The 13,161-nt window shown below is 58.2% G+C and overlaps 1 protein-coding gene across 2 annotated transcripts; it reads right to left on the bottom strand.

Moving 5' to 3' along the window:
- Positions 1-2,024: 2,024 nt before the first annotated feature.
- Positions 2,025-11,173, bottom strand: CYTH2 (cytohesin 2). Of its 2 annotated transcripts, none has more exons than XM_061174547.1 (12): positions 10,895-11,173; positions 9,934-10,081; positions 9,769-9,835; positions 8,615-8,733; positions 7,207-7,287; positions 6,614-6,726; positions 6,355-6,503; positions 5,718-5,829; positions 2,796-2,872; positions 2,614-2,685; positions 2,361-2,515; positions 2,025-2,271 (listed from the first exon to the last, which is right to left on the bottom strand). In XM_061174547.1, the coding sequence occupies exons 1-12, from the start codon at positions 10,911-10,913 to the stop codon at positions 2,184-2,186; spliced, it is 1,200 nt and encodes a 399-aa protein (XP_061030530.1). In that variant the 5' UTR covers positions 10,914-11,173; the 3' UTR covers positions 2,025-2,183. The 2 variants fall into 2 exon arrangements, with proteins under 2 accessions (XP_061030530.1, XP_061030529.1); XM_061174546.1 differs by lacking the exon at positions 10,895-11,173 and adding an exon at positions 10,364-10,501.
- Between the last annotated feature and the right edge of the window lie 1,988 nt (positions 11,174-13,161).

Here is a 13,161-nt window from a genome sequence, read left to right as displayed (position 1 = left end):
AACCACTGATTTCTCCCCCCATAAATCCCCTCTTTAGCCATCTCAGTAAATGACATTGCCATTCACCAGCTGCTCAAGCTAGAATCCCAGAGTTGACCCAGCCCTCAGCAAGTCTTGCTGGCTCCTCTTCCTAAAGGACTCACACGGGTCCGGGTCTCTCCAAGTCTACGGCCACACCCTCTTACACCAGAATGACAGCACAGACTCCTAACTTACCCCCCTGCTACTGCCCCTGCTCACCTCCAAATTACTCTCCTGCAGCAGCCAAAGGCCCCCTCCTGCAACGTCAACCCAAATACATCACTCTCCTTTGTCATGACCTTGGATGGCTTCCCATCAGCTAAGAGTACATTCAAAGTCCTAACATGGCTGTCCGGGCCCCAAATGATTGGGCCCAGGCATTTCCTCCATTTCCCATCACCCCATCCTCACTCCATCACCACCGTACAGGCACACCAACATGCTGTCAGTTACTCCAACACAATGTGCCTTTTCCTGCCTTGGCACATGCTGTTCCCTTTCCCTGGAATGCTCTTCTGGGGCATCTCCACTGAGCCAGCTACTTACCCACAATAGGCACTCGGTACCTATGGGTTCATTCCATGGAGGAGAGAAACACAGGGGGAAGACAGTGGTGGGACCCTCCACCGACCCAGGGACCTCATTTCCCATGACTTTCTTGGGTCAATGACTCCATCTCCATGGGATTTTTGAGAGGAGTTGGGAATTGCATTTCCTCTTTTGGGAATTCCATTCCCCACCAGCCCCTGGGGTGGAAGCGGTCAGGCAGGGCCTTGTTTCCCAGCCTGAGGAAGTGGGGGACAGGGGATCAGCCTAAGGGACACCCAACAGCAGTCTTAAGAAACTACATTTCCCAGGAGACCTCCAGAATGGCTCTCCCGACAGTGGGGTGGCCAGCGCCGCATAGCTTGCTGGGAATTGTAGTCCGGCAGTCTCCGGGAGGGATGGGTGCACCACCTTGGAGTTGTTACAGATTAGGAGCCTTCACACCCGCGGATGTCTGTGGCCAAGGGCGGGGCCCGGTCAAGGCCCGAGAGACCCGGGATCTTCCACACCCCACTGGCAGCACTCAACAATTAGGAGTTAGATCCCTTGGGGTCACGGAGGCTAACTGCAGTTCAGGCACGCCCTGGGACGACAGGCTTCCCTTCCAGCAGGGGCTTGGTCCTGGGCCTGTCTGGAGTTGTGGTTTCTCGTACTAAATCCTCCTCAGCTGCAGATCTGGACGTAGGAGAGAGACGGGGTCTCCCGACACCCCTCTCGGGATCCATGTGCTTTTGTTCCTTGGGGACACCACGCACACCCCAAGCTGGAAGGCAAAGGGGGACAAGCCTGGACCTGGGGCTCAGGGGTACCCCACCCCCACAAAGTTTCACCCGCAAAGAATGCGGTCCTTACACTTCTGTAAGCTGTCAGATTCCCGGGAAAGGAGATGTTATAAAAATGCCGGTTCTCAGCACTACCCCTGCCTGGTGTAAAATGTCTTCCAAAGGATGATCCTCTAGTGGCTGGGAAACCCGGTTCGATTGGCCCAGAGTCCCACCCTCTTGGCCCCAAAGCCCTGCCCCACCTACACTGGTCCCAACCTATTCCCGACACCACTGACCTCTAGACCAGCCGATCAGATATTGTCTGTTGCCCCTCAAAGACCACAAGCCCATGAGAGCAAAGGTGGGATGAGTGTCTGCCTGGCGCCTGGCTGTCAAGTAATGTCTAGAATGAATGGTAGACCTCGTCCCGGAAGCTCTGCATACCTGCATTCTCAGCACCCTTCAGTTCTAATGCAACGCCAACTCCAACCCAGTTAAACTTCTTCCTTTACTCCACCCCCGCGAGCTATGGGTGAAACCAGAACTGAGCCATCCAGGAGATGCCCTGTTCGTTCAGCTGCACGGACAGCACCCTTTTTTCACGCGTTACCAGGCCAGCTCCACCAAGCACCTCAGCTCCACCAACCCCAAGAGATGAGGGGGTCCGCAGGCCGCGAATGGTTAAATAATTCATAAGATTACCAACAGCGTATTAATTACAAATAATGAGGGAGGAGCTAGAGGAGATGAGTTTTCCAAACGGGGAACCAGGATCCGCAGCCCCAGGGCCCGGGGGTCCGGCCACCCGGGCAGGGCAGCTCCGTAATAAATAATGGAGTTGGGGGCAGGGGGTCAGGGCTGCTCCTGCTTCTTCTTGACAGAAATCCGCTTCTTCCTCGCGGCCAACATCTCATAGAACGGGTCCACGCTCACAGCGGCCCTGCAGAAGGGGCGGGATCCCAGGGTGAGGGCCGAGGGGCCTGGGCCCCCGGCCACCCCCTCCCCAAGGACTCCTGGGCGCAGGCTCACTGGATGGACTTGATCCACTCGTCCTTCTCCTCCTGCGTGGGGGCCGAGATCCGGTACACCATGTGGTTCCCCTCAACCACCCGGCCATCTGCCTCTGTCTTGCAGGCTTTGATGAGCTGCCCCTTGTTGTTGCGGATGTAGAGCTCGAAGCAGTTCTGGGTAGACACGAGACGACGGACAGCTGGGAAGAGCCAGCCCTGGGGCCAGGGGAGACCCCCCGACACAGCAGGACGGGGTACAGGGAGGGTCTTACTGGTTTCCGGGGGTCGTCCACCTCGCGGATGCTCAGATTCTCCAGGGGGATGATTCCTCGGGGCTCCTTGTCCTGAGAGAACGAGTTTGACCGGATTCAGACTTCCAGTCTCCCCCCGCCCCCAGCCCCTGCCTCCCGCAGACTCAGGAGTCCGGCCCCCTGCCCCTTGGCCCCGCCCTCACCGTCGTGTACTCAAAATAGTAGAGGCAGTTGTCCGTGAGGATAAACCAGCGCCGCTTCCACGTCTTCACCCGGCCCCCTGGAAGGGAAGGGGGGCAGGGGGCCTGGGCTCAACAGGGGGACGGGGCCTCTGGGAGGGTGGGGACGGGGGACGGGGGGCGGCGGGGCGGGGGGTGAGAGACAGAGCGAGCGCAGGGAAGGTGGGGCTGTCAGAGCCCCGGACAGAGCGATGCGTGGGAAGACGGACGAGCAGAACCAGGCGTGGTGTCTGGGCCCCGGGAACCGGTCCACCCCCAGCGTGCGGCTCTACACTCTCTAAGCCTGTCTGTCGACTCGGGTCAGGGCCCTCAGCCCCCCTGCTATGGGCCCGAGGCCAGGGCAGCCCCCTCCCCTTGTGTCATGTCGGGGAGCAAGGACGGGGCCGGCCTTGTACCTACCTCCTGGGGCAGACAGCGAGAAAGCAGGCAGGACCAGGCGAGAAGGGAAGGCGGAAGAATGGGGTGCCCCCGAGAGCCGCAGGGTTGGGGAGGGAAGGGATGCGCAGGAGGTGGCACAGAGATTGACAGAAACAGCAGAGACAGACACGCAGAGAAGGAGGGAGGGAGGGAGAGAGAGGGAAGAAAACCAGTTACATCCACATGAGGGAGGAATGGCCTGACCCTCTCCCACCCCGGGAGGCTGAGGACCCTGAGCCGCACTGAGGCGGCCAAGAGCCCCTCCCCGCGCCAGTGCCCGGCTCCAGCCCAACCCCTAGGACGTATCCCAGGCCAGGAGGGCCTTCCACTGCCACGGTGAAGATGTCTCTATAGGGGAGTCATCCCCACAAGGCAGAAGACAAAACCCCCAGTCGTTGGGCCATGGTGGCATGGGGACTCATGTCAGCACCAGTACAAACTGGCTGTGTGACCTTAGGACAACCACTTGCCCTCTGTGGACGCCAGTCTGGAGACCCACTCCAGCCCACACCTTCCTGCTTCAAAGTGACCTGCTTCTGGGCTCCTTGTGGTCCCGCAAAGATTAAATTGCAGTCATAATGACTTTTATTAACCATCTTTGTGAATATAACCACCACCACAGATTCCCTTTCCTGTATTTCAGTGTTTAAGAGGTGGCTTTTTCTAATGACCTTGTGATGTGCTCTGGTCAGAGATCTGGGTCCAAGGCCACCTCTGCCCAGTGGCTGCTGGACAGTGACCGAGCCTCAACCTCCTCATCCAAGAAATGGGAAGGGTTCCTACTGCTGGGCGCGGTTTGGAAGAGAACCAGTTCCTCAGGAAGCTGCCCCTCCTGCTTTTCTTTCCCACCCACTCACTGCCAGGGGCACCATTTGGCCTTCCTTGAATCATCTAAATTCCTCCCAGACCCCGCAGACCTGTCGGCCTCCCTCGGCCTCCCTGGAGGCCTCCCTCGGAGCTGATGCAGGAATCCATCCACCCCAGCAAGTTATCTGGAAAGAGTGATTTGCATTTTTTATGCACCAGGGACCTGCTACTGTGGCTGGAGAAGCGATTCCTCCATTTAGGAGCAGAATTCCATGTGGGGGGGGGGGCAGTGTGGATGATGAGATGTGAACGGAGCAAAGTCCTGCCTTGACCCTGTGCCAGGCTGGAAGCTTCCTCTGGGCCCTCCCACTGTCTGGGCTGCCTTCACTGTCCGGGCTGCCTTCACTGTCCAAGCCGGACTATAATTCCTCACCAGATTCTCTGTCTCCCTGGGGCAGCCACTCACTGCTCCTCCATTAAAAAGCCACCGCTGGGACTTCCCTGGTGGTGCAGTGGATAAGACTCCGCGCTCCCAATGCAGGGGGCCCGGGTTCCATCCCTGGTCAGGGAACTAGATCCCACATGCATGCCGCAACTAAGGAGCTCGCCTGCCACAACTAAGACCTGGCGCAGCCAAAAAAAAAAAAAAAAAAAAAAAAGCCACCACTGACCCTCCCAGGGCACCTACTACCAGGCCCAGCTCCAAGCCAATGGCTCTCAACCTGGGCCATGCACTGGGACCACCTGGAGAGCTTTCAACATGACTGATGGCCTATCCTGCCCCCAGCGACCCGACTTCACAAGTCTGTGGACTGGCCATTGCGGTTTTCGGGTGAATCTCTGGGCAGCCGGGGTTGAGAACCACTCCAATCCTCAGCCAGCTGTACCTGTCGGACCTCTGCTAACTAACCCTGAATTTGCTGGTGCCATGTGTTCCAAGGGTCACTGGCCCCTGCCCCATCCATCCCATCGTGGCCAGGGGCTCCCGATTCACCTAAGCCAGCCAGGGTGCTTCCCCTCCCCACCAGGAGCCAATCCAACCAGCTGAGAAGTCCACCGGGGTATTCTGGGACCCGTTTCCTCATTTCTGCAGGCTCTTTTCTGCCTAAGGGAGATGTTCTGGGGAGGTACGACGCCCCTAGAACAGCCACCACACTACTGGGCTGATGAGGAGGTAACACACCATGGGGATAAATGCAAGAGTCTCATAGTCGGTCTGCCTCAGACCCCCAAGAGTTCCCTCCAAGTGAGGTAACAGGCTCCCAGGCATCCCAATCCCTTGGGCTATTTTCTGTTCACTACAGCTGAGAGCACCCTGAGTGAACACTCTCCCCCCAGATGGGAACTGGGCAATCTGGTTCTTGGCTGTGTCCTCAGTGCCTAAACCAGGGCCTGGCACAAAGAAGGGGTTCCATAAATACGTATGGGTGAACAGAAGGGGTTAGGGAGCACTGAATACCAGCCCGGCCCTGGGCTTGGGCCCGGCACACAGGGCTGAACTAGTTTTCGGCCCATTTTTCAGATGTGGAAACTGAGGTTCAGAGAGGTGGAATCGCTGGCCTAAGGTCACATAGCAGGTACGTGAGAAAGCTGAGTCCAGAGCCTGGGGCCCACTAACCTCCCCCCTGCAGAGGCAGCCAGCAGAGTCAGCAAGGGACGTACCCAGCTTAAGGAGCCAGCCCTCCCGGTCCGGGTTGAAGAAGGTGTGGGTCAGATCATTCCCGTCATCCTCAGGAATCTTGAAGGGCTCATTTCGGATGCTGTCGTAGAGGTTCTGAGGGGCGAAGGCGTGGTCAGCAATTCCAGGCTCCTGGGACCCTCCCAGGGCTACTTGGCAGTGGGGAGGGGGCTCCAGCAACCAGGGAGCCAATAAGACCATGGGTGGGACGGCAGATGGGATGGTGCAGGGAGGGAGGCCGGGAGAAAAGGGAAGCAGAAGGCAGAAGAGTGGAGGGAGCCCGAGGGAGGAGAGAGAGAAGGAAAGATAGAAAAACTATGTGGAAACACAGACATAGGAAGAGCTCTGCTAGGTTCTGAGAGAGACCGACAGGCAGGTGGAGAATGGGACAGACCAAGACTCCATAGAGCCAGAGAGAGACGGAAAAGAGAAAGAGAGAGACAAGACAGGCAGCCAGAGAGAAAGAGGAAAGAAAGGGACATGCTGGCGTGACCACGCCGTCCACGGGCGAGGCAATGATCCCGGGTGGGGAGCTCAGGCACTGGGAGACCCCCAAGGAGGAGGGTCTGCGGCAGGAAGACGGACAGGGCTGAGGGGGCTGGGGGAGGGGGGGGGCCTGACCCTGAGCAGCTCCTCAGGCAGGTCCCCGCCCTCATTGATGCCCCGGTTCATGGCCACGAAGCGCTCCAGGCCCGGCTTGTCCCGGACGTTGGGGTTGTGAAGGCTGGTGTTCAGCATGATCACGGCGAAGGACAGCACGTAGCACGTGTCTGCATTGGACAGTCAGGGGGTGATGACTGGGGCATATGGGCCCCCAGGACCCGAGAGGTCAAGCCCCCAGCTCCCTCCTTCCCCAGGACCCAGGAGCCTGGGCCCCCACCTGTGGACTGGAAAACCCCGGGGTTGCATAGGCAGTAGCGCTGGGCAAAGGCTTCCATCATCCGGTCAATCTTCTGGGCTTCTCCAGGGAGGCGGAAGCTCCAGAGGAACTGCCTGCGTCAGAGAGGGGCCGGGTGTCGATGCCAGGACTGGCAGGACCCCCTCCCCACTCTCAGTCCCCGTGATAGGAACTGGCCAATGAGAGCTCCACGCTTGTGGCCAATCTGACCACTGAGCATCGGCCATGAGACTTTTGGTGGATTTATATGGAAACACCCTCCTTCTTTCTACTAAGTTTGCTGAACGGGTCTGATGGTTGCTAGCGGCTTCTGCTATCATGTGGGAGGAGGGTCTGCAGCGAGCCATGCCCACACTATGGCGAGCACAATCAAGAGAAAGAGAAAGTTGTCCTTCTGACACCATTTGAGCATCTGGATACAGGTACGCCGGGAGGAAGCCCCACCGTGGACTTCGGTGTCATGTGAAGGCAATCCATTCCCTAATTTTTGTTGTTGTTTTTGTTTTGAGTAGGGATCATCACTTGTAAAGAAAGCCCTGACAGGTACCTTCCCCCTTCCAACCTCTCCCTCTCACCTGAGGGCCTGCACCAGATTGAGGTCGGTGAACTCATGCAGATCCACGAAGGCGTGGAGCACTGCCAGGTTCAGCTCTTCCCTGGGAGGACAGGGACAAAGTCACGCGCAGGACGGGGCTCGGGGAGGTGGGCGCGGGAGTGGACAGGAGGCGAAGCAGTGGGGAGGCTGCGCCCCCTCTTCTGCACAGAGGCTACCCCTGTAGCCGGTGAAAGTTTTGGCCAAGCCCCCATCACAGGCCTGGCACCAGGGCAGGGATACTCAGAAGGCTCTTGGGAGGACTGTTTGCCTCGAGAACCCTGGTGTGGCTGGACCTCTATTCAGTGGGGAGAAATGCAGCAAACACGTGCTCTGCTGGCCATCACCTCTCTCTGATGAGCCCCAGGTTCCACAGATGCCCTGTGGAGATGGTCTCCCAGCCCCCAGTGCCCTGTGTAGATGGTCCCCCATCCCCCATAGGTCCATGGACAATCCCAGTGCACCCCAGATGTCCACAAAACGATCCCCACAATGCCAGATATCCAGACCATCTCCATGCACTCCAGATGTCCACAATCCCCAGAAATCTACAGGTGACCCCCCACATCCCCAGACTCCCCAGACAGTCCCTATGCACCCCAGATGCCCACAGATGGTCTCTGTACCGCAGATATCCAGAAAGTTCCACACAGCCTAGATGTCCACACAATCCCTAAGCATCTCAAACATCCACAGATGGTCCTGTGCACCTCAGACGTTCAGACAGTCTCTACACACCCCAGATGCTCACAGATGGTCCCCAAGTTTCCCAGACTTCACAGGAGGTCCCCATGCACCCTGGATGTCTAGACGGTCCCCGCACATTCCCAACATCCACAGATGATCTCCACGTACCCCAGATGTCCATAAATCCCTAGGTACCCCCGGACATCCACAGTTGGTCCCCATATACTCCCAACATCCAATCTCAGGCACCCTACACTTCTAGGTGGTCCCCACACACCCTGGATGTCCACAGATGGCCCTCATGCTCTCAGATGTCCTTGGGTCCCCTGTGCTCCCCTGATATCCACTGATGACCCCCCCCCACTTCCTAGTGGTCCACATCATTCCCATGCACACCAGTTGTCTATACACCATTCTCACACTCCCATGCCACCCACAGATGTTCTCCACTGTCCCCAGACCTAAATGGATGGTCCCCACGTTGCCCAGATGTCCACAAAGGTCCCATGCCCCCCAGATGCTCACAGATGGTCCCCAGGTTCCCCAGAATGTCCCAGGCTCCCCCAGACTTCTGTCAGCCCATTTTGTCAAAATCCAGTCATAAGGCTGACCTATCAGGGCCTCTTCTCGGGAGGAGTTGGGTGCAAGGGGCCGAGGTGAGAGGCCAAGCAGGAGGTGGCGGGGGGGCAGGGGGCGGGTCTCACCTCTCCCCCAGGTAGTCCCCGATGGCCGTCTTGTTCAGGCCTTCGCCCTTGTACAGGAAGCGGGCGATCTCCTCGGGTGTGTTCTGCAGAAGTTCATTCTCCACCAGGAACTGGATCCCCTGGGGGGCGGGAGCTGGGTCTCAGGGCTGGGTACTCAGAAAGCCACGCCCCTCCCCCCACATCCTCAGAAACCAGAGCCTCCAAACCCACCCCCACCCTCAACGGAGTAGGGCCGAGTTTTACTTTCAGGCTTTTCCCAGGTCCTTAAATACCATCCGTCCCACGTCCTAGCCTTTGCATCTACTGTTCCCTCTGCCTTTGCCTGGTTAATTCCAGCCCCCCGGAAGCAGGGTCTGGCAAGGAACAGGAGCTCCGTGAATGTTTGCTGAATGACTCAACAAACTACCATTGTTTTGGACAAGAAGAATAAAGTGGGAAACTGTTAGTAGACAGCAGTCCATCAAGGGCTGTGAGGGCCAAGCCTCAGGCTGGACTAAGGCTTTCTCAGGCTCTCCTGATGCCACGAGGACCACCACTGTAGCTATATCTCACTCTGGATCATGGTATCCATGTCTAGGGGCTCCCTGAGGGCAAGGCAGGGTCAAACTCTTCTCTGGGTCCTCAGCATTGCCTAGCAGAGGGGCAGGCCCGAGGGAGGCCTCAGGAAATGGGGGTAAAATGAATGACTGAATGAACAAACAAACATCTTTCCTCCACCTGGTGAACACTAACTCATCCTTCAAACCTGACCTGAATATACCCTCCTCAGGGAAGCCCTCCTTGATGCCACCAGGCTTGCTCCTCTGAGTGTCCACAGCCGTGGTACCTCTCTCTCTCTCTGTCATGGCACTTGTCAACCCTCTTCTGTACACGTCACTATCCATATTCCCTACCAGACTCAATCGAGCTCCTCCTGGGGACTCTAGATGACAACAGAAGTGGGCCCTAAAATATGAGCAAAAAGGGGAAGAAGACCTCCCAGGCAGAAGTTCCAGCCCAGGAACAAATGCAGCCAATATCTGAATCCAGGGATCAGGTCCAAGTCTGTCCACCTAAGGTAGACCTTTAACCACCATACTTCTGGAACAGAGAGATGCCAGAATCCCCCGTCTGGATGTCTGCCTGGCTGCTTCTAGCCCTGTGGCCCCAAGCACCTTTTTGGGGTCCATATTGAACTTCTTCCTGCCCATTGCCATCTTCCGGTTCCGTTGCAAGGTCTTGCTGCAGGGACAGAGAACGGAGGATGGAGGGTCAATGCCTGGGCATCCCTGGCCCTGACCTGGCCCCATGACCCCTAGGTTCCCTGCCCTAGCCCTCACCTGCCCTCATTGGCCTCCAGACCCTCGACCTCGCTCATGGCTTCGCTGAGCTCCTCGCGCAGGCGCTGGATCTCCACCAGCAGCTCCTGCTTCCGCCGCCGGATGTTCTCCAGCTCCATCCGCTCCTCCGGAGTCAGGTCCGGGGGTTCTGGGGGAGGGGATCAGGGGTGGGAGATCAGTTTTGGGGACTGGGAGCGTGGATTTCTGAAATCTGGGGGAAGACAGGGCTCCTAGGTTCAGGGGGAGGAGAAGGATGAGAGTCCAGCCTCCTGTCTACTGGAAGAAGGGGCTAGGGGCTAGATTCCTCAGTCCAGGGGAGGAAGGGCTAGGAATCTAGACTCTTTAGTCCTGGGGGAGAAGGGGACTGGGAGCCTGAACTCTTAGGTCTGTGAGGGAAAAAGGGCTGGAAGCTTGAACTTCGGTCCATTACTTGAAAGGAGGCTGAGGCCTTGGTTTTCTGCCTCCATTCTTGGCGAGGTAGCTGTGGGTCTGGGTGTCCGGACTCCTGGGTCCATGGAAAGTAACTATGGCAGGCGAAGCTGATGACAGCTTGCAAGAGTTGAGGAAGGGGGCGGGGCATCGAAGGCCCCCGTCCCCGCCTTAGCGGAATCTGTAGCCCCCAAGATCTCTCCTCACCCCATCGTCCCCAAAAGCCCCCTCCCCTCTCCCAGCAGGCACTGGGCTCGCCCGGCTCCTCCAGAGGGAATGGTTCCTCCCCGGCCTCGCCTCCGCCGCTCCCACCCCCTCCCGCTGCCACCGGAAACAGGCTCGGCCCAAACAATGGCCTGGAACGCCCCACTCTGATGCCCCGCCGGAAGCCCGTCCCGTGCCCCACAAAAGCGAAACGACGACGGAGCCAAACAGCTTCGCAGGGCGCGCGCCGGGAAGAACGCTCGCGGCGGAATGCTGGGGCCGAAACGCTCCATCCGCTCCCAGACGGCCCCGCCCCTCCCCGACTTACCATAGACACCGTCCTCCATGGCGGCTAGGAAGGCCCGCGGGGAGTCCGGGGCGGTCCCGCCGGTCGGGCCTGGATCCGCGTTGGCCCGCGGGCTCGGGTGAGCCCGCTCAAACGCCCCGGGAGCCACCGCCGCCTCCTCAGCGCCAGTCCTCAGCGCTGAAAAGACTCTCCCTACGCCTCCCAACCGCCCCGCCAGTAGGGACCGCCCCTCGTTTTGACACCGCCAAATCCACGGCGGGCCCTCTCGTCTGCTCCGCCTCCGATACCGAAGAATCGCCCACCAGGGCGAATAGACGCGCAAGGAGTAGACGTAGCAATGTACGGCCGGAGGTAGACGGTCTGTGGGGCCAATCGAAGTGCGAGCAGGGGCCGGGCCCCGCCTCCGAAACTAAAGAAGGCTCTTGGCTGGCTTGCTCACCAATGAGAAGCCTCGGAAAGGAGTTGCATGGAGGTGGGACTAAGCAAAAGCAGAGAGGACTACGCCTGCGCAAGGGCTCTGGCCCGAAGATACCAGGTCAACCGAGCCCCGCCTCTAGCAATACGTTGCTAGGGGGCGGTACTTTGTTGGGCTTGTTGCCAGGGGCGGGGCCACAACTCGGTTATTTCCGTGAGCCACACCTCCTAGCCGGCCCAGCTGGCTTTTGACTGCAGCGGTTGCCAGGCAACCGGGAGTAGCTTTGGCTCAGCTTTCTTTTGGCTTCCTTCCTCCGGGTACTGGCCCGTCCGATCTCCAGACCCATTCCTTACCCTCTCCCTTGACCTCCCCACACACCTCAGCCTCTTCCGAGTCGAGGAGTGGTGAAACAAAAGACTTATTTTTTTCTTCCAAATGCTGCGGTTTTTAGTCTCTGTCGTGCAGAATGGGACAATAGAGGAAGGCCAAATACAGTGAAAGCACAGTCTCCGCCTTCCTGCCTCAGGCTGCCTCTCAGTCTCCTCCCTCTCTCCCCAAAACTCCTCCCCTTATTTTAGCATCCTTGTGCTCTAAGACAATTCCCCTTTCCTCAGCATCCTCCCACCTCTGATTCCTTCCCCCTTCTCAGAGTCCTTTCTGTCCTCTGTGACCCGCCTCATTTCACTTCCCCCTCCTCTCATACTCTTGCTCTTCTTAAAATCCTCCCTCCTCTCCAAGTCCTCTCGCATCGGAGGACATTTCCCCTCCCCCACCTTTCATTCCCATTCCTTTCAGGCAAAGCGGGTGCAGGGGCCTGGCTCGGATGGAGATACTGGGCACCCCCGAAACGGGCAGGTCCCTTATCGGGTCTGAGGTGGTGTCTGGGCCTGGTCCTCACTCGCCTTCCCTGAGCTAGGCAGGTGGGGACAGATTCCAGGCCAGGACCTGGTTAAGCTGACAGATTAGCCATGGAGCCTCCTAATCCCCTCAGTGACCTTTATGAGTGGCTCAAGCTCTGCCCTCCCTAGCAGAAACCCAGGTTGCACCAGCCCTGGCCCCACTTTCTCTCCTTCCAAACAGAACCCTTTTCCTGTCCCTTCACCCCCAACTTAACACCCTTCTTCATGCCTGGGTTTCCTTTGCCCCCGATACCTACCCCAGCCACCCTGAGCTGGGGTAGCAGCCAGCTAATTAATCCCATCCGGTTATTATGTGGGGATTCTGCAGGATAAAGGGAGGTGGGGAAACCAGAAGGGGGGACCTGGGTTGATGCAGCACTGGGGCAGGCTGATGGGCAATGAGAGTGCCTGCCCTCAATCCTGGGACACAGCGGTGGGAACGTGTCCTCCCTGGCACTAGCTCCTTCTGCGGCTGGCTTCTAGCCTGCCGGGCACTTAGGTAGATAGCAGCATGGGCAGGGGCCAGATCCAAGGACCTCTATGTACCCCAGAAGCACACTCCCAGACACACCATTCCATCACAGGGCTCCCAATGATCTAATCTGGGGGACAAGTCTCCCCCTAAACACATACATTCCCCTGACATACAGAGGTACCTCCTCCTTCCCCTGCCCCCAAGCTGGACCAGAGAGGAGGTGATTCTGGCCCTGAGCCACAACCCTCACTCCCCTTTGCCTGCCCTATCATTCAGACATCCAGGTTCAGACCTGGCCTCTGAGAGCATCTCCCATCCCTGTTGCCCCCAGAAGGCCAGGCATTCCAGAACCAGGGAGAGCTGGGGTATCTCCAGGACCCTCACCCCCATCCAACCCTCAGTGAAGTGAGGAATCATCCTCGTGGAAAGGTCCTTGGAGAACTTCAAGTTCCAATACCCCGTTTTTACAGATGGGGAAACTGAGATGAGGAGAAGGGCG

Source organism: Eubalaena glacialis, chromosome 18, assembly GCF_028564815.1.
Source record: "Eubalaena glacialis isolate mEubGla1 chromosome 18, mEubGla1.1.hap2.+ XY, whole genome shotgun sequence".
Lineage (NCBI taxonomy): Eukaryota > Metazoa > Chordata > Mammalia > Artiodactyla > Balaenidae > Eubalaena > Eubalaena glacialis.
The sequence above is the reverse complement of the archived record's forward strand: the minus strand, read 5'-3'. Positions and strand labels throughout refer to the sequence as shown.